Source organism: Halyomorpha halys, unplaced genomic scaffold (genome assembly GCF_000696795.3).
Source record: "Halyomorpha halys isolate HHAL.00 unplaced genomic scaffold, Hhal_1.1 Scaffold1389.1, whole genome shotgun sequence".
Taxonomy (NCBI): Eukaryota; Metazoa; Arthropoda; class Insecta; order Hemiptera; family Pentatomidae; genus Halyomorpha; species Halyomorpha halys.
Window position 1 is genome coordinate 149,429 of NW_027109868.1, and position 27,787 is coordinate 177,215.

General features: G+C 31.7%; 1 protein-coding gene across 4 annotated transcripts in view; it reads left to right on the forward strand.

The window, feature by feature from the left end:
* The window catches only part of Marf1 (meiosis regulator and mRNA stability factor 1-like protein), a 60,889-nt gene extending 37,615 nt beyond the window's left edge, over positions 1-23,274 (forward strand). For all 4 annotated transcript variants that reach the window (XM_014434543.3, XM_014434545.3, XM_067048030.1 and 1 more), the window contains 7 exons: positions 1,596-1,799; positions 2,327-2,582; positions 3,356-3,432; positions 7,763-7,816; positions 10,511-10,675; positions 17,879-17,954; positions 22,315-23,274. In XM_014434543.3, coding sequence (XP_014290029.1) covers positions 1,596-1,799; positions 2,327-2,582; positions 3,356-3,432; positions 7,763-7,816; positions 10,511-10,675; positions 17,879-17,954; positions 22,315-22,364 — 882 coding nt within the window. In that variant the 3' untranslated portion in view covers positions 22,365-23,274. The remainder of the gene's footprint in view (positions 1-1,595; positions 1,800-2,326; positions 2,583-3,355; positions 3,433-7,762; positions 7,817-10,510; positions 10,676-17,878; positions 17,955-22,314) is intronic.
* The last annotated feature ends 4,513 nt before the right edge of the window (positions 23,275-27,787 follow it).

Consider the following 27,787-nt stretch of genomic DNA (forward strand, 5'->3'; position numbering starts at 1 on the left):
TGTTTTGAATCACAAAGTTATTATAAACAATGAAAATTGGTTAGCTTGCTTTTTGGATAAACAAAACAAATGAATATTAAAATGATACATAAAATAAAACATACATAAAACATTAAAAAACCCTTTATACATCAAAATATACTATTTACTAAAAAAGAGCATATTACAATATATATATATGAGTAATTCTCCCAGAAAGCAATACTTTGACATCCAAAACATTTTGATTTTTTCACTTAAAAAATTGTTTTTATTATTGCTTCTGACTTTATCTATAAGTTCTTTTTTAATTTTTCCAATTAATTATTTCTTTCAATATGAAAAGAAAAATTGAACAGTGTTTCATTCCCCGTTGGTGTCCATACCTGACTTCCTCTTCTTCCATGTTCTGATTGATGAATGTCACACATGACTCACATTACCTCAGTATTCGTCCAGAGATTCAGTCTCAGGGTATCTCAAAATTTTTACTCTATAATATCAAGAGTCAAAGGTTTGCCTAGGCCTGTTACTTATGTCACATTGTATGTTCATGTTTTTTCCTGAATTTTGGTGGTTGCTTGTGTTTTTCTTCCATTTCTTTTTCTTCATTGGTTTGACACTCAGCTATTGAAAACATGCCAGCTGTTCATTTTAGTAGCTCACACGGTGTCAGCATGGAATTAAATTGTCATGAACATTTGCCCCCTGTATCATTAGGAAATATAAAATTTTAATTTTTGAGATAGTTTTATATTATATCCCTCATATTTCTATTCTAAAAAATCTAAAAAGTTTTTATTCCAATTCCACTAGACCTCAAAAGTTTTTTCATGAAAGACATCTTTAACTGTAGTTTGGATTCCACATAAAACCGTATAATTTTCTCTTTATTGGTGTGTGACACGCTGGAATAAATAAATAAATTTAATCTTTAACAGAACAGTAATGTACAGTAATTTTTATTGTTTTATTATGATAAATTTTTAACTTTTAATTTGACAACAAACGTTCTCATTTGATAAAAAAAAAAAAAAAGTGTTAAATGTTTTTTCAATAATGTTAATTAAAGAAAAATTAGAAAAAAAAATAGGCCTCTGCCCTGGTGCCCTAGGTGAGAGGAGCTTGGGGTGATCCACCATTCCCCGTAGGTATAGCACTGGCGGGAGGTAGTACCTTCATTTCACCAAAACTTCATCATTTCCTGTCCTAGACTTTTTCATATTTAATTTTTATCATCAAAAGAAATGCTGTCAGCAATGGGGGCCTAAACCGAGACAATAATAATCAGAACCATTATCTGGAAAACTAAGGCATATCTTCTCAGGGAAACGGAACTCACACTATAGATTTGTCTACTTATATTCTCTAGTGTAGGGGACTGAACCATTACTGATTTATTTCCAGTACACGTACTGTTTTTTTTTTATTTATATTTACTAATTATAACACAGCTTCTTCATAAATGTTATATGATTGTAGAATATGATTAAAAAAAACAAGGAGGTTGTGTACAAAAACATTTCATAAACCTATTCTTAATTACTGTTAATATCTCCAAATGTTAAGGATTAATCTTTGAAAATTCATAATAATCTTATTATTATTATTTATAGCTAGAACAAAATGAATATGGAAAACTTGTAATCCCAATGGAAGAAGCTCTTATAAAACAGATCATGGCTCAAGTTAGAAAATTTCTGATTCATTCCGAAGAAGGTAGAATGCCTTTGCATAAACTGGTTTCTTGTTTTTCTTCATTTCACGCCCTACATCTAACTCCAGCAAGTCTTATGAAGCACTTGCCGGATGCTATAGTTGTAAGTGTTTAAATACTTAAGTTTTAATTTTTATTATGGAGTATTTAGTATTTTGGTAAATTTAGGCTATTAAATTTATTTCCGTTTCAACTCTTTAAATACTAAAGATGCCACGAGGATTGTGGAACGTTTATTGTGATAGTACTGGCACACCGCAAGTATGAGCTGACTTTGTGACCACTTTTCATCAATATTTTTTCCTCACTTACAGAATTGCTTCTTCTTTTTTTTTTATACTCTCTTCCTTTTTGACACACACAACCGGTACAATTCAAAAATTCTTTTTAATTTATAAAAAACTAATATATTTTGAATTGATTTTTTTAAATGTTACTGTAAATTACCTATATAAGTAAAAAAAATTTTTTAGAATATTTTTTTGCAGGCTTTCATTGACCGCATATATGCGCCTGGAGTCTTTAAAGGGTTAAAAATGTTTTAATTACCTTAACACTGAAAATTATGTTTGATTTATATCAGTTTAATACTGCACTTGGTTGATTATTTTTATTTCTATGTATCAATAGGTATTAATTGAAGGAGGTGTGCATATTGTGGAATTAAGCCCAGTTTATCAAGTTGGAAGACGCTTGGTACAAATCCTGAATGCTCATGATGGTCACATGAGCCTTAATGCATTGGAAGTAGCCTATTCACGAGGAGGGGGGAGTTTAGCAGACTATCCAAGCTTATCTGCAGTCTTGGCTGTTTTACCAGTTATTGCAACTGTTAAAGGCAAATCCTTCAAGAGACATGTTTTACTAAATAAGGATCTTGCAATAAGTAAATAGTTTTTTTTTTTTTAATTTATGAAAAAAATTTCATGTTTTTATAAAATAAAGTGTTGTGTGATCCAAGTGCCAAAAAAATTATTTTTAAGAAAATATGAAAAAAAGTTTTTTTATCATTGAAAAATGAAGGTAACAATCTAAGTACAGGTTTGGTTGACCTGAAATAGTCTAACACCCTTGATTTTAAACATTTTATAATTTATTCAAAGTAGAACTTGTTTTCTTTACTTAAGTAATGCAATATAACTCAGAGGTCCTTTTTTTCTCCATTTAAGTGTCATCATCCTTAGAAATCTTGTAATTTCAGTTGATATAATGTCCTCAATTTTTGTGTCTCTTTTGAAATGGTAATAAGATACTGAAGCATTTATTGAAAATGAAAAATTTCCAAAAAAGAAAAAAATATGATAAAAGACAGACAGATTTTTTAAAAATTATTTTTGAATTCTATATTGAAACGTTAAACCTCAAACTTTGAAAGGGGGTTAACATTTTTTTATTGTCCAAAGTTTTTGACGTAGAAGCACAAAAAAGGTTTAGTTAAAATCAGTAATTCACATGCCCTATAGTTAAATTAATTTTGATTCTAACTTTAAAGAATATTTTTTTTAACAAAATAGTATTAAAAAATAATTTAAAGCTTGTTATGCATTTTTGCAATGGTCATGACTGGGTTAGTCTGATTTAGCTGGGGTTTTTTTTAAAGCATTTTATTTTATCCCTACAAATTTTTAATTTTTTAAAAGTATTTTTTTTTATTGTTAGAAAATGATCCAACTTCCAATGGAAAAGCAGTTTGTCGACCCTCTTCAGCAAGCAGCATCCTTTCAGGAAGTTCAAATGTAAGTGTGTTCATAGAACTTTTTATACCAGAAAATATTTTTTTAATCATCAGTAAATATTTACCTTCGCCTATTATAATTGTAATTAGACTTGGTTGGGTCATGCAATTCTTTTTTATTATATTAATTTTATAATTTTTTTTTTTATATTCTTTGACTTATGTCAGTTATTTTCTAATTTCTTATCTGCTATTTTTTTTTTCAAATTACATTCTGTTATATATTTTGAACTATTTATCTGCTTACAAGACAAGATAGATGTTTTAAACATTTTCTTTTTTTAAATGATGTATTGCTGGCCTAAGTTCATTTATACACTAATCAGTATAATATTTAATTTTACATGAGTCTATTTAGTCTTAACTATAGTTTATATTATTAACATTTTCTTTTAATATTAGAAATGCTAATATTTATTGTTTCTTCTATTAAATAAATTTTGGCTGAGTTCTGAGCTGAGTGATATGGACCCAATGGAGGGTATTGTGTTTAACTGAGCAACCTATTTTCAAGTTCCATTTCTCAAGTCACTCTGTAATATCCTGTGAATCTTTTGACTCGATTTCAGCTCAAAATATTGAAAACATATTTTATTATATTTCAATACTTCTTTAAATGACTGAGCGCTGACTGGTGACTGTCATGAAAAACAACTACATTGGACATTAGGAATTGTTCAGTTTTGCTTGTGTTGATATCATGTAGTAAGTGGCTTATAGACAATGGCTTCATTAACTTATAATGATTCCTGGGTGCTAATTATAAATTATTGTATAGAAATTATAATAGATAGCAAAACATAAAATGTGATTGTAACCAAGATCACATTTATAATTGAAATTAATGATCACAAAAGTGTGTATTCCTTATATCCCATGAATATAAAACATAGTGTCAGAAGTGGTGTAATCGAATTTCCTCAATCAAGTGTATAACGGAGTCCTTTAATGTTAGAGCTCCAGAGTCCATGAGCTTTAAATGGAACCCAAGTAACAATTGGATCAAATATTGAAGGAAAAAAAATTGAACTTTTTGTGGTAGCAACCTGTCCTAGAAGATGAAAAACTAGATGAGTTCATTTATTTTTCATTTAACAATAAAGGTTATGTTGAAGATTATGAAATAAGTAGTTATGAAAAATTTCACTGTCCTGAGAAAAAATTGTCTATAAGAGGGTTCACTTCTATAACATCGTTCAGGATAGAATTATACTCAGTATTAGAGGAAAGGATTAACAAGAACGTTTTTTGAGGGATACTGAGTTTAGTTTACACAAAGCTACTGAAATTTGTGAAGTAGTAACAGCATGGGAGAGCCATTCAAAGGAAAGGTTATTGAGCCATTGTTAATACTTTATTAGGTTAGGATGGACCATTTAAGAGTTAAAAAGACCAAACTTATAATCGGAGACCAAATTTTTGTGCTGTAAAAAAACCTAAAAATATGCTTTAAAAAACCCAAAATGTGCATATAAAACCAAAAACCTGCAATAATCAACTTAATTGTTTAATAAATATAGGGTTGGCAAATAAGTCCTTTCCGTTTTTTTTTTTTTGTGAAAGAAAACTAAGTATATTTTGTACATAATATTTATTTTAATTTACAATGTAATGTCCATTATTTTCGATTACCTTACCCCATCTCTCCAACAGCTGAATAATCCCATGTTCATAGAATGTCTGTTGTTAATTAGCGAAAAAGTGATCAAAGTGCTCCCTGACATCCTGTTCGTTTTCAAACCGTCTTCCACTTACGGAATTTTATAGAGACCAGAATAAGTGGTTGTCACTAGGAGCAAGGTCCGGTGAAGATCTCATCCAAGGGCTAACAATTTATTGCGGTTGACTAATGAAGTGTGGGGCCTAGCTTTATCATGATGGAAGACGACACCCTTTCGATTTGTCAGTTCTGGGCATTTTCTTCAAATCGATTCATCCAATTTTGTTAATTGTGAGCAGAATAGAGTGGAATTGATTGATACACCTCGTGGCAACAGCTCATAAAAAATCATACCCTTGAAATCTCACTATAGAGAAAGTATTATCTTCTTTCGGTGCAATCCCGCTTTAGATGTGGTTCCAGGTGGTTCGTTGCTGTGTCTCCACATTATCGTAGACAATCCACTTTTCATCCCCTGTCACAAGTCTTATAAGAAATGGATCGTTTTCTTGATGTTTCCACAGTGAATCGCAAATGAAAATGCGTGTTGCCAAGTTGGCTTCGGTCAGAGAGTGGGAGACTCAAACATTAAGCCTAGAAACGTAGCAGAGCTGCTGCAAATGATTTTCTACGCTTGTATGTGATACGTCTAGGACCTCTGCAATGGCTCTCATTGATTGCGATGGATTTTGATCGACTATTGCCTTAACATCAATGGTTTCAATTGCTTGTGAGCGACCAGGTCGCAGGATGTCAAAATTCCCTGCTTTAGCCATTGTATTTTTTTTTTTTTTTTTAGAAGAATGTAAGAATATATATATTTTTTTTACAACAGAGTTGAATTTTGAGCAATAATTATTCCTTTTTCGTTTTCAATTTTCTTAAGGTTTTCTCCAACATTCTGTAGTATTTCACTTTATTTATTCAATAATCAATTTTGCTATTAAAATCATACGTTAATGAAACCAAATTTATGTTTTCAAGTTTTTTATTGACTGTGCTTTTTCATTCAATTAATTACACAAATTTTGAATTCATTATAATTTTCTGCATAAAATAAAGTAGATTCTAACCATATACCAACATGTTCCCATCTTGTAACTATAGGTTCAGTTGGAAGTTGGCATTCCATAATAATCTTATATATCTCTATATGTTGGGGTGATGTGAGCATTACTTGTTTACTGTTATTAACCAGGTTATTTACTTCTGGAAAAATATCATAGACTTTTTTTTTTTTAATACTCTCCATAATCTGTGAGCAACACAGGTGGCATAAATCATGTTTAAGTAAAATTATTTCAAAACCTTGGCCTTGACCGAGGTTAGCTTGGGGTTATTTGATATCTAGGTTTTAATTGAAGTATAAATCCTTTCTATAAAAAGAAAATATATTCAAAAGGAACTTTTTCATAGTTATCTGAAACTACTAGTTAATAGTATTCTAAGATTATACATCACTTTTTTTTGCAAAGGTTGAATTCACCTCTATATGAGTTAATGCATTGCCTTACCTCAAATTTGTCTATTCTTATAATCATGGAATTTAGCCGTAAAAGAGTAAAACATGAAACTTTGCTCTGATAAACCTATAAAAAAAATTGCTCTCTACTTATAACACTTAGAGTGTAAGTTTTGTAGGTTGAAACATACTAAAGTTTTCTGTTCCAAATAAAATTCAGGTGCAGACCTATATGAAGAATAAAAGTGGAGTAGAGAGTAATTACTTTAAAATTGGCCTTGGGTTAGTTTCGGTTTCAGTTGGATAAGTTAAGTCTTTTGTCATGGATTGAAAAAGTAAAAATTAAGGATATGGTTATCGACTTTAAATTTGATATTGAAGCATTATGTTTTAATTATGTCAGGAAAAGTGAGTTTTTCCTATCAGCCCGGTGGAATCTAAATTTTAAAATGAAATCTTTGAGGTACTTGATGTTGGAGTGTTAAGTTGTAATTGGAAAAAAAAGATCCAGCTGAGTTTGCCATGGTTAGTTCCGAAAATGACTTCCCAATTTATCAACAGGGCTTTTTAAAAATGGAACAGTTAGATGATTAAATGTGCTGACTGGGAGTCCTTGAAAGAAAGGAAAACTTGGCAAATATTGGAGTCAAAAGGCTTCCTATGTAGGAAGATTGGATGAAAGACTTCTGAAACTTGAAAATAGTTTGGATTCTGAATATAATTATGGTTCTGTGTTATTTAAATTACTAAAAGGGGAAAGATGTAATAGACAATAAAATATAAAATGTGATTGTTTCGATGATGAGATATCGATATCTTATTATCGAAACATGGGATATTTGGACATGAGGTATTTTTAGTCAGTGGAAATCTCTCCAAATGAGGTAAGGAAGAAAATAAAGCCATTTAGAATGTTTGGCTGGTTTTGATGAACAATGATACAATGTTTCCTAATTAAAAGTTTTTGTAAAATAACCCTTTCTTGTTTAATTAGTAGAACTAAAACTTGTTTATATTTTCAATAAATGTTTTACCACAAATTTTATCTTTTTTCTTTTCTATGGAAACCCTTTTTTTTGTTGTGTTTGTGTGTGTGTGAAATACTTTACCTTTAATTTTAATGGTGATCAAATGAATGTTGATAAGTATTATTAAAACTTAATATTTATTTTTTCATTATTTAACTTGTTTTATTTTTTAAAATTTAAGCTCAATTCAGATGATACTAATCACTCAGGTTCAAAATGGACTGCTTCTGGCCCTGTAAGTATACATAACTCATTTAGTTTAATTTTATTTATATATTATTTCTGTGGTCATCAGTTTTTTCTCGATTATTAGAGATGAGAGGCGAGGGTGAATTGTTTTATATTTTAAGTTCTCAAAAAACAATTAATATGTCATTAAAAAAATCATCCGATATAATTTGGTATTCATGAACATTTCATATTTTTTATATTGGTTATAAATACAATAAATTTATAAAAAGTTTATTTTAACAACAACAAGGGTCAGTAAATCTGAAGATACAATGAAAACAACATCAATTGCGTTATTAAAGTTAATAGGGGGAAAGAACATAAATAGTATGCCCTGGTTACCATTAGAAGGACTTTCTGAGCCTAACTGCTATTTTTCACTTATTTGTTTGCTAAAGTTGTGCTATAACTTTGTAGCTTTTAGCGCCTACGTGTATAGGATTGAGTAAGTTCTAACATAATCAGCTGGAGGTTGGTAAGATTTCCTACTCCTGTATTTGTTTCCCATTCAACTTATACAGCTCGCTCAATTTTTATGTATTCATTTTGGTTTCTCGAAGTATTCCTTCTTCTGAGTTCCTTTTCAATTGTGAAAATTTAAAGTTGGGTTTAATGATTCATTTAAGTTTAAATAAAATAACTTATTGTCACTCCTCATTATTGATCTAAATCAACAGTATGGGTAATTTAACTTATTTCCTGTTAAGAAAGGCTGCACAAACCAAAGACAGTGCTATAATGAAATCTGTCAAGTGTCGTGTGACTTATTCAAATTACAGAATAGATAGATTAGCAGTTTATATTATCTCTGTTCCAAAGTCATTTAAATTTTCCATGTCAGAAGCATTATCTAAATTGAAGAAAAGATTATATACTAGCTTCTCTACTCTTTGCTATTTCAAAGGAAGAATACATTAACATCCATAATTAGAGAAAAAATGGAAAATATTTATAGATAATGCAGAGTATAACTGAAAAATTGAATGATTGTGTTAAATTTAAATATAATAATAATTTTTATGAACTCCAACATAATAGTTAATCTGTAGCATACTTTATTGTTTAGTTCCTAAACCACTGTTTAAATTGCATCCATGGTTTACAACCAATTTTAACCAGGTGTTGTATTAAGATTTCAAATATGCTTTACCCCAATAATAATTCTTTTATTTTCAACTTGCATCTTGAGCAGGAAAGGGGCAACTTGATCACTTTTAGTGTCTGTCCCCACAACCACCTGCGTGGTGCTCCGTTAAGTGAGAATGAGATCCACTTGAAGAGGAGGGAAATCTAATGTAAAAAAATATTTTAGATAGAACTCTGTTAAAATGTTCAGTTTGAAACTCTCAAGTAAAAGACCTGAATATTGGTTCAGTCTAGTGTAATGGTAAATTAAAGAGGATAGTTTTTCATAAACCTGCTCTAGAGGATTACTGAATTCTCACCAGACAACTTTGGTTAATGAATGAATCAACTTCAATGAGCAAATCAAATATTTTTAAAGACTTGTCTTAATAATAAAACAAATTTTATAAAATTTCATCTACTGCTTTTGCTTACCCATTTGAAAACTATATTCATCAATGGATTGTCCCATAGATGCTCAAATGAAAAATCAGTATCCTCGAAATATAGGCAATTACATGCACAATAGAAATATTTATATATATATATATATATATATGGTTTATACAATGGCGATTTTATAGTTCAATATATAGATAAAGGATGATTTTCATGAAATGAAATAAGGGGCTTTTGGAAAAAAAAAAAAAAGATAGAAATAGTAAGGAAATTATATTGACCCCTTAGTTGGGAAATATTTTTATAGACAGTAGATGTTTAATTATTGACAATGAAGATGGTGTGGGTGCAGTGAAAATAACAAATAGTAAATAAACTATTTATTATTAGACAACTCTTCTCAATCTACTCCACCTCTTTTTCAATACGGGTCCCTTCCTTATGTCCTCATTCTTTCTGGCAATATACAAAAATCCTTGCAATCCACTATTCCATATGTCTTGGCCTGAAGTCCCACGACTAAATTTCCAAAAACCATTCTTTAACTCTCCTTCATTCTGTATGGTAGTTGTTCTTGTTCTTTATTTGTAGTTTTTGTTTTTATTTTCCTTTTTTCTTGACCTTTATTTTATTCTTATTTTCCGTTTTTTAATGTGTACAATATTCTTTATATTTCTCTTTTATCTACTTGTTATTTGTTATTATTTCCCTTTTCATTATATGTCTAACCTTTTTTTCATTTTTTATTTATTTACACTTTTCACTGTTTATCTTATCCTATTTTATTTAATTTGTTCATTTTTGTATTCATTTTCACACATTTTACATCATTTTTAACCAAACCATAGTTTACTTTTATTTCATGTTATCTTATTCTCTTACTTTGTTTCTTAATTTAGATTGTTTGTATCTTTTTTAGCCCTGATGAAGCCCTGTAACATGTGGCAAAATGTTGACTCATAATAAATAGTTTATTTACTATTTGAGTTATTTTGACTGCACCAGGCACACTTTCTTTTATTAATTATACAGTCAATCAATGATTTTCCATTATTGGAAATATATTGTAACGAATAATATATCTTTAAATTCATCCGTTATTAATAAATAAGTAAATTATTCTTAAAGTTGTCAATATTGATTCTTTGAAATGACAAGTTATTGTTTTATCTAGGATCCTGTTGTGAAATTACCTGAGATGGAGACCCTGCCATCTAACCTTTTAGCTGCGGCTTCTTCATTGATTTCGCCCTGCAAAGGACTATTACCACCTTCTGCCAGGCCACCTCATCCATCTCAGCTACCTATTCCTGTTTATCTTTCACCTAAGGTAGAAAAGGTAAATTTATACATGAAATCTGTTAGTCACAGTTGATTCTAATGGCTTTCATGATGGTGTACACTAGGGTTTTTTCAACTGAACTGCCACAGATCTTTCAAAGGTGCTCACACATGCGATAAAATCTAGAACTATTATCTGGCTAAACCTCTCAGATTTTGTCTGGTATCTGTTTACATGTGATGCTTTTCTGTTTGACCAAATGAGTAGGGATCTCAAGAGTATTCTAGCACTGGCAGCAATGTGGATGTTTGTATTTAACTACTATAAAATAACTGATTAACATACTTAAACTGAACAATTTGACTATTTAATAAAATAAGTATATTGGTATGATGAACTGGGCCTTGGAGGTTAGTGGAGGGATCAGTGTGGGCCTTAGGGCACAAAGTTTGAAGACACCTTATCCATATTATTAATAGACCAGGTATGTGTTGTAATTATGAAAACAGAATGTTTGTAAAGAAAGTACACAGTTAGTCCATAAAACTGAAACAATATTTTATTCAAGTATTACCCATTACTGGCTACAACATTTTTCCATTTCTGTGACAATTTTTGAATGACATTCTAAATAACTGTCCCTCTTTTTGAGGCAAATACCTCTATCATTTCCTTGACTGGTTTCACTGTATGTGATGGAGCATTTTGAGGAAGCAAAATCACTTTGAGTAGCATTTTTTATGTTCTGTGTTGTCTCTCATTCAAAACTTGATTCAAATTGATCATTTGTTGTTGGTAGCGTCCATTATTTATAGTTTTACCAGGATAAATCATACTGATCTATGTCACCAACACAACAGAGTCTTCAATTTGGCATTTTAGCCAATGTCGATGGTTTATCTGGAGTTGCTCATGATCTTTCACACTTAAGTTTCTTGAAATATATACACCTTTCATCACCAGCCACTATTCAATAGATAAATAATTTTATTTTGTACCTGAATAGCAGGATTTCACTAGCGATTTTATAGTTTTTTAGTCCATGTTGAATCCATTTTCAATGGATCTATTTTCTGGATCTTCAACATATGGAGATGGGTTCTCATATCACATTTAATTGGTCTGCGAGTTCTTGTGTTTAAACATCATCCTCATCCAACAATAATTGTTATATAGTTTTTAAAAGTTCATAGCAAGATCATATAATACAGAAATATAAGAAGTGTGGCAGTGCCCTGCAGATGGCATTGTGCATCAATCTGTTTTTAATCATTTGAACACTTATTTCAAATGATCAGAATGAAGAATCAATGATTCCTGCTGGTATGTTCTACATTCAAAAATATTTAAAGTTAATATCAATCAGTCAAAATACTAATTTAACGGAAAACCAGTGATATTGGAAATAATTAGGGGGAGCACTGTTTTATTAGTCAGAAGAAAGGACATCTAGTTGGTTGAGAGGCAGGAAAATGTGTATTGAGTAAACGACAACAGATCGATAGACTTGTTAGGAATTTCAAGGATAGAAATCCACGAGTTACACTTAGATCACTAATGTTGAAGAGTGAGAATCTTGCTTTTTATTATCCTGATAAAGTTAAACAGGCACTTGTAAAATTTCTATGAACTTATTTAGTCATTTTAATTTAGTTTTGTTAGATGATAAAAGTCATCAATAATTTGTAATATAGTTTCTCAAGTTTGTTTACCTTTATTAGAATAAATATTTATCCTTGTAACGTACTATTCATTTGTTATACTTTTGTTTCCTCCATTAAACTTTTCCAAAAATACATGTACCAAGCAAAACTTGAATTTAAAACCAACCTGGACGATACAATGATTGGTGTTCAATTTCTGTGTTGAAAAGATATATTACAAATTCAGGCGAGTCTAATTTGTCCTATTGTGTTCACCCAACTTAAGTTACTAGTTGTCTCAAAAGTAATGATAAATTCAGTGTCAGAGGTTTTGTAATTCATTACTTCCTTTGGGAAATGTTAATTTTTTGTTATTTTAACTTGTGAATAACCTAAGATCCATATAAAATGTATGTTTATTTACTCCTGTATTTGAAAGTCTTGGTGATGCCTGAATTGGTTTAACATCAGCAGTTTATTTATTACTGGTACTGGTACTGATGGGGGGGGGGAATGTATCTGGTAATAAAGGCCTATTGATCCTTTTTGCCAAGCCCAAGAAAAACCAATGGAATAATTCTTATATTAGTTATTATTCCTCTATGTAGACCTTTTTTGATTTTCTAATGGCATTTAAAAAGGATGGCCACTCATTGGAGGGAGCCTCATATTCTAAGTATTTATCAGAGCCCAGAAGACTATACCTTGGCATACCATATATTACAATATATTACTTATTAAATCTGGATCCTCGCACAATTTCCCTTCACTATCTAGAGTATATCTGCTATATGCTAATAATTTTCCTTATTTTATCCTATATGACTTTACATGGGGTAGAAGAGTTAATGGACTCAATAAATGATTTCCTCGATTCCTTTTTTTTATCATTTATAATTCTTCTACCTATTGTCTTTTGTTTTTTTTTTCATTCAACCACATTCTCTATATTCATTTATTTTTTAAATTTCTTGAAAGCCTTTCTTCAAGTTGTATAGCTTTCTTACAATCACTGTTGAACCAGGCAACATGCGGCCTTTTGAGGCAGCCCGTGCTTTGTGTGATTGAAGTATCTCCAGTTGTGAGTATAGGTGGCATCCATCATCGATAGTTAGGCTATTAGGGGGATGTTGTGGCTTGGCAGCTAGCGAAGTGAATTTACACCAATCTGCTTTTTGAATTAACATAGTTGACAAATTTTTGAATTAACAAAGCATGTAGCTGCCGAATAAATGGCAAATACTTCTGCCTGAAAAAGAGTTGAATACTTGCCCTAATGGGAAGCTTGGTTCTATGTCTAAATAGTTTATATAGATCCTAGCACTTGTTATACCAGTCCATTCTTTCCTTGATCTATCAGTGTTACAGTGCAGATAATCTTTTTAACCTTGTAGTTAATTAACTTGAGTGTCCAGAGCGGGTTTTCTATCCAGCAGTGGTTAGCAGAATTGTAACGTAATTCACTTACGAGCTCTGAATGGTCCAATGCCCTGAAATTGAATATAAATTATGTACCCCTACGTGGAGTCCCAGGTGTCAGCGGACAAGATAGAGAAGTTGGGTCCCTCTGTCGCAAATGCAACAGAGAGCTGGAAACACCAGCACATGTGCTGGGGAAATGCCCCAACAACTCCCTCCTCATAACACACGCCGACATCATAGAGTGAAATACGAGTTAATGAAGCTCCTAAAAGAAAGAGATTTAGCCTGCTTTGACGAGGTCTACTGTGTAGATACGGATCCACAAGATATGCAGATATAGTTGCTTTTCCTAAGAAGGGGAAGTCGGCAATCATTCTGGATCCCACCGTGAGATATGAAGGCAAATAAGGTAGATAGGGAAAAGAAGGAAATCTACGATAAATGTATCCCTTTCCTCTAGTAGAAGTTCCGTGAGGCCTTCGGAGAACGAGACTTCAACGTGAGAGGCCTCTGGTTTGGATCCCGTGGAATGATTCCCAGCACAACTAGGAGCTTCATGGAGGAGCTCGGGGTCGATGTCCAGGACGTGGCTAGGTTGACAGAAAATATAATTGACTCCCTGGGAATCATACACCACCACATGCATGGAAATTAATGAGTGTGGGAGTTTATCCAGAAGTGGGATGGCATGCATGCATCGCATATCTTATTTGTTGTTTTACTTATTTATTACTTTATTCGATTTAATATTCTAATATTTGTTATATAGGGGAATTTGTTGATAAAATGAAATAAGGGTTGTAAAATAGAAGGGAAAGAAAAAAAGGAATAAATTGAAAAGCTTGTATTTAGTTTGTAGACTGGTATTAATTGTAAAAGAATACTGTGGAAAAAAAAAGAAGTTATTTTTCTATTATATTATATCATATAAAAATATGTAATTTATATATGTCCGATCACAGATTGATCAGTATGCTGTGTAATGTGGCAACCCGATGTATTTGGGCAGCATGGATGAATAAATTTCTTTCTCTTCTCTCTTCTCTAACTCCCTTTATACCACTTTGACGATGTTCAAATGGCCAAAAGGTTCTCCCATCTCTTTCCACTCCTATTTTTTTTCATTCTTAAATCTGCAAGTACCGCTCCCTCTGTAATCAAGTAGTGGAGCAGTATTAGAGAAAGTAAAACTTGTAATGCCTTAGTTGGTGTTGTGCGAAACGACCCTGTTATGGTAATACAGGCTGGATACAGCTTTGGATCTGACAGATCGTTGGCTTATGGGAAGCCCTATTTGGGCTCTCCACCACACAATACTTCCATAATATATTCTAGGTCTTATTATTGCTGTGCAAATACAGTGCATAACCCTTGGGTTAAAACCCCAAGAATTGCCCGGAGCATGTCTTACTTACCAAAAGGCTGCACTAGCTTTTCTTTTGAGTTATGCCAAATATAGTCCACAGTTAAGTTTAGCATCCAAACTAGTACCAAGGTATTTTTGATATTTTTACTTAATTGCTGAAGAAAGTCGGGGTCTGAAAGTCGACCCAATTTCCGCTTCCTAATTAATAAAATCAACTCTGTTTTTGATAAGTTTCCTGAAAACCTCATTTCAGTTCACCATCTCTGCACATCACATGCATTAGTCCTAGTAGTAGATAGTATTCGTGAATGTTTCTATGATGGGGATCACTCCATCATCTGCAAACGCCTGAACGTATCTCCCAGCATCCTCAAGTCTTAAGTAGCCAAATAGACTGTCCATAACTAGGTAGCCTCATTAGATTTTCCCTGGAGGCATGAATGGGATTTATTGGTACCACCTCGCTTGTAAAGTAAAGTGCTACCAACTTCTCCAGGATCTTTAAAAAGGAGGGTAAGCTTAGATGTTGATAGGATTTAGCAACACTATAGTCTTCCTTTCCAATATTAGAAATAAAAGCTATCTATGATTTCCTCCATGACTCTGGTATAAACCCCATTGCCTGAGAGGCTTTAAGCAATATATAAAATATAGATAGTTATCACCTACTTATGCTACTACTATTTATAGTCCAGACTAGCTTCTGTATGTACTGAGAGGAATTACTACTTCTTGAGATTACGGGTGACCTCCAAACAGTTAGTCTAACTAACTCATATCCTAAACGCCAATAGTGTACTTCCAGCCCGGTGTTAGTGCTACTCAGCACCTTGAAGATAGTCCTTAGGTGGTCTAGAACGGTTTCAAGTTCCACAAACTGTCATTGATCAGATCCGACCAATTCAGTTTAGTATTCCAGAAGTTGGACTAGCCTACCAAGTTTGATCACCTTAGCTCCCTGAGTCCCAATACCAATTTTTGTGGGCCATGGAACCTCAGCAGACCATGTCACTACAAATTTAGGAATTGGTCAGTCCCTGGTTTCTTCATTTGAGTACATTAGTAAGAATCAGCCTGGATCCAGTCTGGTTATCCAACTCCAGAAGTCTCCTATTAGGGTGTAGTTCGTTCATTCACATCTCAATTTCTGAAATGAGGAGCCTAGGGATGAGTTAGCTTCCCCTTCCCGAATCAGTTCAAAAACTATCCCTGGTCCGCACTTCTTAGGCCTAACCAAAGGAGAGCCACCCAATAGTTTTAGGCTGCCTATGGGTAGCTGGTTCAGAAGTAGGAGCTTGGTGCCTCTTACTGATGGCCTCCCTTTTGGCTTGCCTGTCCTTATAGGCCTTCCTCCTGCTATTTCTTCTTCCTGTATATTGTTTTCTTAGGTTTAGCCCTGTCAGTAGTGGCAGCTTTTAACATCTCACTTTACCTTCTAGGAATCATGCCGCTTGGGCCAGCTTTAAATTGAATAATATGTTGTTGCTGTAGCAGAGGCTACCATGGGAGCCTCAGGGTCATATTCAGTCAACTGAAGTAGGATGGACTCATCACTGGCGTCCTCCCTGTGACTTGGAAGGCTAGGGGGAGTCGGTTTGATCACACCATCCTGTCTCATCTGGGTTTTGCAGCCATCTCCCTATGCCTTAAAGTTTATTTATTAACTGTGATTTTAAACTCTGGAGGTTTTTGTTTTATTTACACCGGACAGGATAGAGAAGTTGGGTCCCTCTGTCGCAAATGCAACAGAGAGCCGGAAACACCAGCACATGTGCTGGGGAAATGCCCCAACAACTCCCTCCTAACACACCGACATCATAGAGTGAAATACAAGTTAATGAAGCTCCTAAAAGAAAGAGATTTTGCCTGCTTTGACGAGGTCTACTGCGTAGATACGGATGGATCCACAAGATATGCGGATATTGTTGCTTTCCCTAAAAAGGGGAAGTCGGCAATCATTCTGGATCCCACCGTGAGATATGAAAATAACGACCTTGACCAGGCAAATAAGGTAGATAGGGAAAAGAAGGAAATCTACGATAAATGTATCCCTTCCCTCAAGGAGAAGTTCCGTGAGGCCTTCGGAGAACGAGACTTCAACGTGAGAGGCCTCTGGTTCGGAGCCCGTGGAACGATTCCCAGCACAACTAGGAGCTTCATGGAGGAGCTCGGGGTCGATCTCCAGGATGTGGCTAGGTTGACAGAAAATATAATACTTGACTCCCTGGGAATCATACACCACCACATGCATGGAAATTAATGAGTATGGGAGTTTATCCAGAAGTGGGATGACATGCATGCATCGTTTATCTTATTTGTTGTTTTAGTTATTATTTTTTATTATTTTAAATATTTTAATATTTGTTATATAGGGGAATTTGTTGATCAAATGAAATAGGGGTTGTGAAATAGAAGGGAAAGAAAAAAAAAAGAAATAAATCGAAAACTTGTAGTTAGTTTGTAGACTGGTATTAATTGTAAAAGAAAACTGTGAAAGAAAGAAAAATTTTTATCTATCTATTACATTATATCTTGTAAAAATATGTAACTTATATTTGTTCAGTCACGGCTTGATCAGTATGCTGTGTAATGTAGCAACCCGATGTATTTGGGCAGCATGAATGAATAAAGTATTTCTTTCTCTCTTTAAATTATATTTTGCTTAACTTTAAATTACAATTTTTTTTGTTTGATGATTATATGACAATCCTTTTTTAATTCTAATTTAAGGATAGACAATAATAAAAAATAGTACATAAATTATAGGGATTTGATCATGCTTACATTTGTTCCTTGTTTTTTTATTAAACTAATTTTTATATTTTACAGCTGGAAGTTGATAAAAAAGGAGATTTATCACCAAAGGAACAAGAAAAGCAGAAAACTCCAAATACTGCTTTGAAACGTAAGTCAAACAAAACTAAATAATTTCACAATGATATAGTAGAGATAGATTGAGAAATGCGATCTGCTTATGAGCTAATTCAAATAAGTACACGTAAACAACTTAATAAAGGCTATTTTAGTGTACATGCTCTATTTTCAGAGGAATAGGCATGACCCCCTCCCAAACTTCAAATGTTAAGCTTGTTGAGAAATAGTAATAATTGATTCATAGCATTTTAATTATTCTGATTGATGTCTTAGAATAACCTTCCACACCAGTCTTGTAACAGTTTTATTGTTTATTTTTCTAGTTTTATCTTATTTTTTTTTCCAAAAACTGTTTCAAGTGACAGTTTTGTTTTTTTATTTTAGTTACAAATACTGCTAAATAACTGGATAAAATATTTCTGATTTTAAAGGTTGATTGCGAGTAATGTATTTGTTTTTGTGGGTGATCTAATTAGTACTAAGATGGGACTTTATACTTCAAATAATTCAGGATCAAAATAGGAGGAAATAATTGCTTATTTATCTTCAGGAACTTTACTGAAATCGCCTATTCTCAACTCTCAGTAGCTTTGTGTACATTTTAACATCCTTAATTTACTTAACAATGTATTTCTTTAACAAAGGTTCTTTATCTAATATTCTGGTCAAGAATGATGATTGATTTGAATGAAGACATAGCCCATGGAAAAGGCTAGGCATAGAGAAGTCCAGCCTATAAGACACCTGCAAATACCCTCTTCATTTTTCATTCCATTTTTTTTAACTTCCGTTTGATGATGTAGTATCTCTCTGGTGACTGGGGCACCACAAGTCCCAATATGGTAGAAGACGAAGTCTTGCTTCAGCTGCTTAACAAAGGTTTTCGGTTGAGTAATCCTCAGGTACCAGCATAGTAAGGTGGTGTAGCACTCAACAATTGGTATTGAATAAATAGTTGGCACCAGCAACTTCTCCAATCTTGCTTTATGTTGCAAGTCCTTCTCACCAATGTAATAAACCCATCTTCTGGGCCACTAGCTGACATCTGACGAGTCCTACCATCATATTGTTGTGGTATAGCAGGTTTGCGCCAATGATGGGAAGACTCATGTTTGCCATGATGAATCGCCATATCATCTTATGACAGATCCCAAAGTTAAGCTTCTGGACCCTGCTCCCATATGTGATAATGGGTGTTCCATTCGCTGCATATAGAGTGAACACCATACTCGACTTGGTCTTAACTGGGCTGACAGATAAGATGGCTCCAGTAACCACCAGTTATCTGACCCTAAACTTCTTGTTGGTCATGAAAAGTTATTGTAGGAAACCTCAATGACGTAACCGTCCTTGTTGGTTGCAGGTACTGGTTTAATGCCTCAGGTGGTTTCCTGTGGTATTATTGAAACATTTAGTCGCTTTTTCTCTGAATTTATCATGCTGAAAGTAGAGATGCTTTGAGGGCCTGCAATTCCAGCTGGGTGTACTGTTCACACTACAGCTCATTCTGCTCCTATTTGTGCTCTGAAAGCAGCAATCTCAGCAATTAGGCGATCATTTGCTGCTAATGTTGCCCTTTCCTGAAGATAGGCCCTGGTTGGCTAACCATGATAGGATTACCTGGGCCTGCTGGATTGGCGGCTAGGGCTACTTGTATTCTGTCAGGTAACCCCTTAGCCAGAGTGCGTTGAGCATATCTTCGGGAACCTTTCCTCAGATCAACTGCTGCATTTCCTGCAGAAAACGGGATAACTGCTAATCGCCTGGCTTCTGCTCCTCCAACCAGTTTCTTGATTCTTTTGTAGTCTTATGTCCAAAGGTGGCGAGTAGCCACTCTTTTAGCTTCTCACGTGGCTCATTGACAGGAGGATTTAGGACCAAGTCTGTAGCCGGCAGATAGCATGCACTTTTTTACCAAATTATGAGATATGCAGGAAATCAAAAAAACAGTCCAGGTTGTTAGCAATAAGATATAAAATTAGAATAATAAGAAACACCTTAAAATATCTTAACTATTTCTAATAGATTTGTTACTGAAATATACAGAAAAAGAGACTGACAAATATTAAAAAATATTGAAAATTAATAATAGACGAAAATGAGTTTCAAGTAAGTATAAAGAAGAAATAAAAATGAAAATAATTACTGCTGTGGCTAATCCTTGTGGCTGTAATCTTTATTCCATATATTTCTCATGGCCAAACAGATGATCTAATCAAGAAATGCCAGAGAAAAAAGTTATAAATTTACTTTTTTAATTTCACCACCCATTATTGCTGCTTTATAGCCTTGTATAATTTAAATTTAACTGAGAAGTAATTGTAAACTAATTTCTTTCAATCGATTCTAGTGTAAAACTATTTGAAAAATCAATTATAAAAAGTTTACCGCTCCGTGGAGTTGCATAGGCCTAAGATCATAAATTTTTCAATTTGGCCACCATATATTTTTTTTATTTATTGCTAATAACTAGTGGTTGTTTAGCCATGTAAATCAATAAAATTTAAAATTCTGCAAATTTTGGTATATAATATGTATGTGTATGGAGCTACATATCATCTTAGATTTTAAGGGAAACCTATTTTGACCTGCCAGGGGTGTGAGTGCCAGATGTAGTGCAGTGCATTTAGATTTTTACCCAGAAACCTATTTACTATGAATAGATTTAATATTATTTCTTTTTTATTCAGTTTCTTGTTTCCAGAAGTTTAAGATTCATATATTAAAAGTTTCCACTTTTGTGTTTTTGTTCTGACCACTCATCATAATTATATTTTTTTTATAATAATTTATTTTTTCAACGGTTAACATCAATTTACTGTTAAAATTGATTATTTTTTTTTACCTGAACTGAACAACAGAAACAATAAATGCCCTTGAAAAGTAGGTATTGAACTATTTCAAGAGCGCAACCTCGGAAGTTAATTTTATTTAAGAAAAAAACTAAAAAATTTGCCAATGTTTCATTTAGTGCTCAATATCTTGAACAATACTCCCTCAATACTTTTTTAAATAAATTTGCTAATAGTTGTTGAGTTCTAGAAAGAAATCTTCACGTTAATTATTTTCTGAGATACAGTTTTTCAACACTGATATTTTTTCTAAATAATATTGGAACAACAATAATCCAAAAGGAAAAACATTTTGTGATAATATATATTTTATATATATATTACATATATAATATATATGTGACAATATATTTTGGTAAATATGATGAATATCCCTAAAAAATAGTCATTACATACTACTTCATAGTGCATTAAAAAGCTTCAAATAGAATCCTTATATAATTCTTAACATTCAATATTTTCGGAGATCTAGTAGTTGTTTGAAACACCAATATTTTTTTTCTAAACAATTTGTTTATTATTGATTTATAATATTGTCTCATGAAATATGATAAGTCTTAGGTATTTTTACTTTTATAGTGCAGCTTACAAATATTTTTATACAATTTGACATTTTGCAACATAGATTTAAAATTAGTCATATTTTGAAAAATGTTTGAAATCTCAGAAACTTTTAGATGAATAAATGCCCATTAAAGCTCAATCTGAAGCTGGCTAAATACACCGTAAAGTAATTTATAATGAATAGCCTCAGAAAGAGTAGCAGTTTCCATGATATTTATTTGCCCAAATAAATTCACAAAGTATTGGTTTCTCAATGGGAAAAAAATATTGGTGTTTGAAAAACTGTCTCTAGGAAAATACTGAACATAAAGAATTCAATCAGTGCTCAATTTATAGCTCATTAAATGCAACATGAAGTAGGTTATGATGATATAGTATTCTTCATGATATTTGCTAATATACATTCACAAAAATGATTGATGACCGATATACGGTTCAAAATGAAACTCGTTAAATCCACTATTATGTAGTTTATAATGATATTCCAGCTGCTTGTAATATTTTTGGAGTTATTGTCAGTAAACTTAAAAATATATAGCAACCATTTTGAAAGATCTGTCTTATTCGAGATACAGACCTCCAGGGAATGATAAACGTTTTACCATCATGTTTTCAAACTTTTTACATATGAATCCATTGGCAGAAATTAATTTAAATTTTCTTCTAGGTACATCCCAAATTTTCAGATATTTTTACTGGACTATTAACCAAGATGCCACACTTGCATCTGACACATTTTTCTCTTATTTAGTATCTTACATTATCACTTATATTAACCCTTTCAATACCCAACAAGAAAATAGTAGTACATACCATGAACAACGATGTATTGTGGTTCAGCACTAAAATCCTCACCTTTTTTTTTTTTCTCCTACTGACTTCATAGCACTCAGTGATATACTGTGTAAATCAGTAAATTAATGCTGTTCAAGAGTTATTCTCAATTTAGTAAATACTTTGTTTTTTCCATTCTAGGAAAATTGAGGTTGGCAGCTCAATTCCAAACTCCTATTGACCTTGACTGATACCAGTAACATCTCAGAAACAAACAACTGCACTATTTTATCTTTTTATTATATTTGTTTATTTAAAATAGATTTTACTGTTTGAGATTTGATGTTATTATGTTTCATATGCTATTTTTGTTTCCTATTTCATGTATTTATTCAGGGAAATAATAATATATATTGTTTATATAAATATATATATACATATCTATATATCATTGTATATAAAGTTAAAACCCTGACTTTTATTTTTTGAACTCAGTATATTCTTTTCCTAGTGGTACCAGTATTTGATATAATATTAGCAGGTTTTATATATTCTTCGTGCAGTATATTTTGTAAGTTTGTTGACTAACTTGTATTACATCTGAAAGAAAGAAATGCATGTATATAACAAAGCAATCATTGTTTTTTGTACTGCTTAAATTGAGGAATAAATGCATTTATTTACTTTAACCAATGTATATTATTAAGTTTTAAACTTTTACATGTTAATATCATAATAATATTATTTAAATTTGGATGTATTTATTATTCATTCAAATTCATTGTTATTTGTTAATCAATTTGTTTTATTTATTTATATAATTTTAGCAACTATAAGCCTTTGAAATCTGGATGTTTTTATTTATATACATAAATAGTTAAAATGTAATGTATTTACATATTTGCATCAGCTGTCAAATTTTATGAAATACGTTTTGATTAGTATTTAACAATTGACAAATTATGCTATATTTTTATGTAAGTAGAATTATAAGTTGTAAAAAATAAAATAAATTAATAAAAAATAGAGATCTCATATTGATTACTCATTTGTATTTTTTCTTTAAATTGCTTTTAGAAGTTAGGTGCTACTATAATATTAGTACTTAATACCTACCTGAATTAATTAAACTACTAATTCACTGGTGTTTGGTCAAAAGAACTTAAGTAATTATCGTAAAAAAAAAATCTGCATTTTTCATTGGTTTCAAATCGCTGGAGTCTTAGATGAGTCTTTATTAAATATTGACTTAATCTGAAACATAAACTGTTTCTACCAATGAAAAAAAAAACAACAGAATTTGGGGTCAAGAAGACATTAAACTTAATTTTCTCAAAAAGAATGACTTCAGCCCTTTAAACCTAGCACTAGTGAATTGATATGTGTGTATATGTATATATATAGAGTTTAATCATAAGTTTTTAAAATTTATATTTATAATTAATTTTAAGTTAAGATAAAATTTGTAAAGATGTAATTCAAACTTGTACCTGTTAAATAATTGGAATATTGTTCAGATTGAGGATTATTTTCAAGTATTTCTTTTATTCCATAGGCATACCTGTGGTTGAAATAAAAGTCAAATATCTCTCATTGAACTTATAATTTTAACAAAATAATCTGGAACCAAATTATTTTTAATTTGGTTGTCACATTGATTGTTATTGAAATGTTTTTATTGTAAAAATAACTTATAAATATTATTAGATTAAGTGCAAATTTACATATTTTTGATAAAAAGCAGTTTAGTTTATATAATATTTAAATACCATATCATTTTATTAATAAGTGCTTTTATTCATTTTATTGCTTTTATAATTGAATTCATTTTATTGTTCCATCTAGCCTAGTTCTATTTTGGTAATTCTGAAGCTTTAATTAATTTTATAAAATTTAAGTAAGCTATAAGCATCCTCTATGCATACACTGTTTATAGTTTTTTATTTTTTGTGAAACTGTTTATCATTCTTTCTGTAAGTATTATTGTTACAAATTTATTTCAAAAGCAACAAAAAAAGAAAAAAAAAATTGAAATATAATCGGATTCAAAGTTTGTTTGTGTCTCTTTTTCTATTATTTATTTGGCATAATTTATGGAACAAATTTAGAATAATGATGGAATTTTTATTTACAGATACCATAAATACAAGGAAAGGAGAGGATCCCACACATCTCTTCAAGAGGTTAATTTAACTTTTTAAGGTGAATCTGGGATTTAAAATATTGGACACTTAGCAATTTTAGCTAGTAGTGTACCCCAGAAAATAAGCCATTCTAGTATTCATTATTAAAATGATTTATTTTTGAGAAAGTTAACTGTCTCAATATCTAAGTTCTGATTTGGATTCTCGACCCCTACATATATATATATTATCTTTTGCATATGTAAACTTCCTGCTTTTTCCCCTAGTGCTTCTGAGCTATATTGGCTCTTAATATTATATTTTTATACTTCTTAACTTTTTTTTTTTTTTTTTTTCGGCCAAGACTCCCATTGGAGTCCTATACTGCCTAACCATGGTTGGGGGGTCAAAGTTCTTCAATTTGTGGGACCACCACTCAATGAAAAAAGTCGACGTCCCAGGCCGGATTCGAACCGGCACCGCCAATAGACATCAAATTGGTAAGACTGTGTCTTAACCACTGAGCTATGGGCGGCCCTGGCTCTTAATATTAATACATTTTATATTTTGTATCTAAATATTTTATATTCTAGATTCCTCTTTAAAAGTTAAATACAAATTTGGGAAACAAATGTGGCATTCTCTTCTTGTTGGTTTGAAGCTTTGGTATTTTGGTTATGATAAACTATCACCAAGCAATGATATTTTGGCCTTAGTTACTGATCATCCGCCAAGGATCTGCTACAACATATTAAATATTATAAGAAACAAAAGTAAAGTGCATGGATATAAAAAATCAAATGTAGTATGAGTAAGAAATGATTTGAAAAATATCACTTTTGAATCTATTTAATTAATACAAATATTCAAATATATACAATAAATAAAATTAAAATTTCTTAAAAGTAAATTTTTAAATTTACTAAATAATATCTAGAAAATAATTCAATTTTTAGAATATGGACACAACTTTTTTTTTTTACCCAATTACAAAAAAGTAGTGATGCAGTGCTAAATTATTACTCCTAACATGCAAGATATTATGTAATAAATAAAGTATAGTATAAAACCTCATCAGTACAGCCATGAGTTTAAACAATAACATTAACAAGATCTAAAAAATAAAATTTACGACATTCTAAACAAAAATTTTATCCATAGAGACCAATAAATAATTTATGGTTTACTTTAATTAACAAATTGGAAATTTCTAACTAACAAGCAATATAAAAATAAATAGAAGTAAATGTAAAAAATATGAAGAAGATGGTCATTATCTATATATATATATATAGATGGATAGATAGATAAATGTAAAAAAGTTTCTTTCTGATTCTTTTCAAATATTAAATAAGGATGATGATTATAGTAATAACAAAGGGAAAAAAATTAAAACAGCAGTATAATCATGCATTTAATAAATTAAAATATATCTATAGCATAACAAAAACAAAAATTAAAAAAGTTTTTTAAAGTTATGATCATTAAAATATAAAATTAAAATTTTATAATAATAAATTAAATACCCAAATCAGAGTAACATTTCTTCCCTTTATGTCCATAAAAAAGACCAAATCGCCGATAGTTGTTATCCAGATTGATTTATGATTTATACTCTTTCATAAATCAAGTTAATATGGCTCATGAATTGATTTTTTAAGTTAGCCATACAAGTTGTCATACAGTGGGTAACAGCACATTATTGATCTGTGTGATGGTTATCAAGTAATGAAAAAGCTGATCAATTAGGCATTTGTGCTAGAAAAGTAAAACCTGATAAGCCAATACCTTTTGTGATTTCTCCAGAGCCACATCTACTCCCTTTGAATTGCCAGATCAATAACATAGCATAATATTGACAAATCAAATGAGAACTTTTAAAAGTAAATTATTATTATTAAATTGTATTTTTTGTTTGATGGTTGATCTCTCTTTTTACCTTGATGGACTCATCATCACAAGGTAAGTTGTTTTTTTAATTTTAGTTGCATAATGATTAAGTATTTATTGTTTCTTGCCTACAAGAAGTTTTAGTTCTCACAGATCAGGAGCTGAGGCCAAAACATTTGTGTTGCATTTACTTGCTTCAATTTGAGTGTTCATAGACATCTGTATTTCTTGTATTTCCTGTATATCTACTTAATCTTCAGAAGATTAATGACCAACATTTTTTGTTAAAAATAACGAAAAATCATAATCATCATAATTTTAATTTAATTCAAATCATAATTTTTAACAATAAATATCAGACATGAAATAATACAACACTTTTATTATAATACAATATATTAAAATAACAAAATGAAATGAAAAAAAAGGTACAACATTATAATTAAATCATGAAATTTGGAATTATTACAAACTACGAAAGATTAATAGCGACACCGAAATCAATGAGAACCTGAGGTTGAATTTGGGAAACTAATACGTCAATGTTAGGATTAATTCCACTGATACAAAGACATAAAGAATTTTCCAAATTATCGTCAGTCAACTTTGTACGATGGTGTGATTTATTAACTTTCATCATTGAAAAGAACTGTTCGCACTTACAAGTACTGACAAACGCACAAATCAATCTTGCGAATTTTCTGAGCTGTGGAAAATGGTCTCCTTCGAGGTATTTTTTGTAGAAATCGCACAACTCCACGTCTTCAAATTTAGATTTTAGGAGTGAGTTCACATACAGGAAAATTATAAAATATTTATCAGAAACAAAAGCTGACTACCACACATACCAGCTACGTCAGGAGAGGGCGTTCAGAGTAGTCATCAGACAATTACACCCCTCAACACCACCGGAAGCTATCAAAGAAGAACTTACGGCCATGGGATATGTAGTACGACAAGTAGTTAACGCACTAAAAGATAACAAAGATCCACAATAGTGCATCAAACAAAATAGCGTTGCCCTTGTTCTTCGTTGACCTCGAACAAACACCTGGAGTTGAAGTAATTTATAATGTGAACCGACTGTATTACGCCAGAGTAATAGTTGAAAAACCCTACCCTAAAAAAACAATAGTGCAATGCCACAACTGCCAAGAGTATGGCCACACTAAACATTATTGTCATCACTTACCTAGGTGCGTCAAGTGTGGCCAACAACACAAATTCGGAGAATGCAGCAAGCCTAGGCAAACACCTGCCGTGTGTGCACTATGCCATAAAGAAGGGCATCTGGCAAACTACAAGGGGTGTGGAGACGTATAAAAATCTAGCATCCAGAAAACAGGCAGGTCCCAGACAAGAAGATGCAACCAGACCACCCAGGAGACCCTCAAGAATTGTCAAACTAGGAGTGTCCTTCGCTCAAATGACTGGAGGATCAGAATAGGCAACTCCGGCCCTGCCACAATCGCAACCTTCACCCATTATCCTCTAACTCAATCCCAACATTCTCATCCCTCTGTTCCTCAAACCTCATCCACTTCCCAAAAGCTTAATTATTAGATACCTTGTATCCCCCCTCCTAACACAACAGATCTCACAAACATCCTCACCTCTTTCCTATCTGAATTTAGATCCCTTATCACTCCACTCATCTCCTT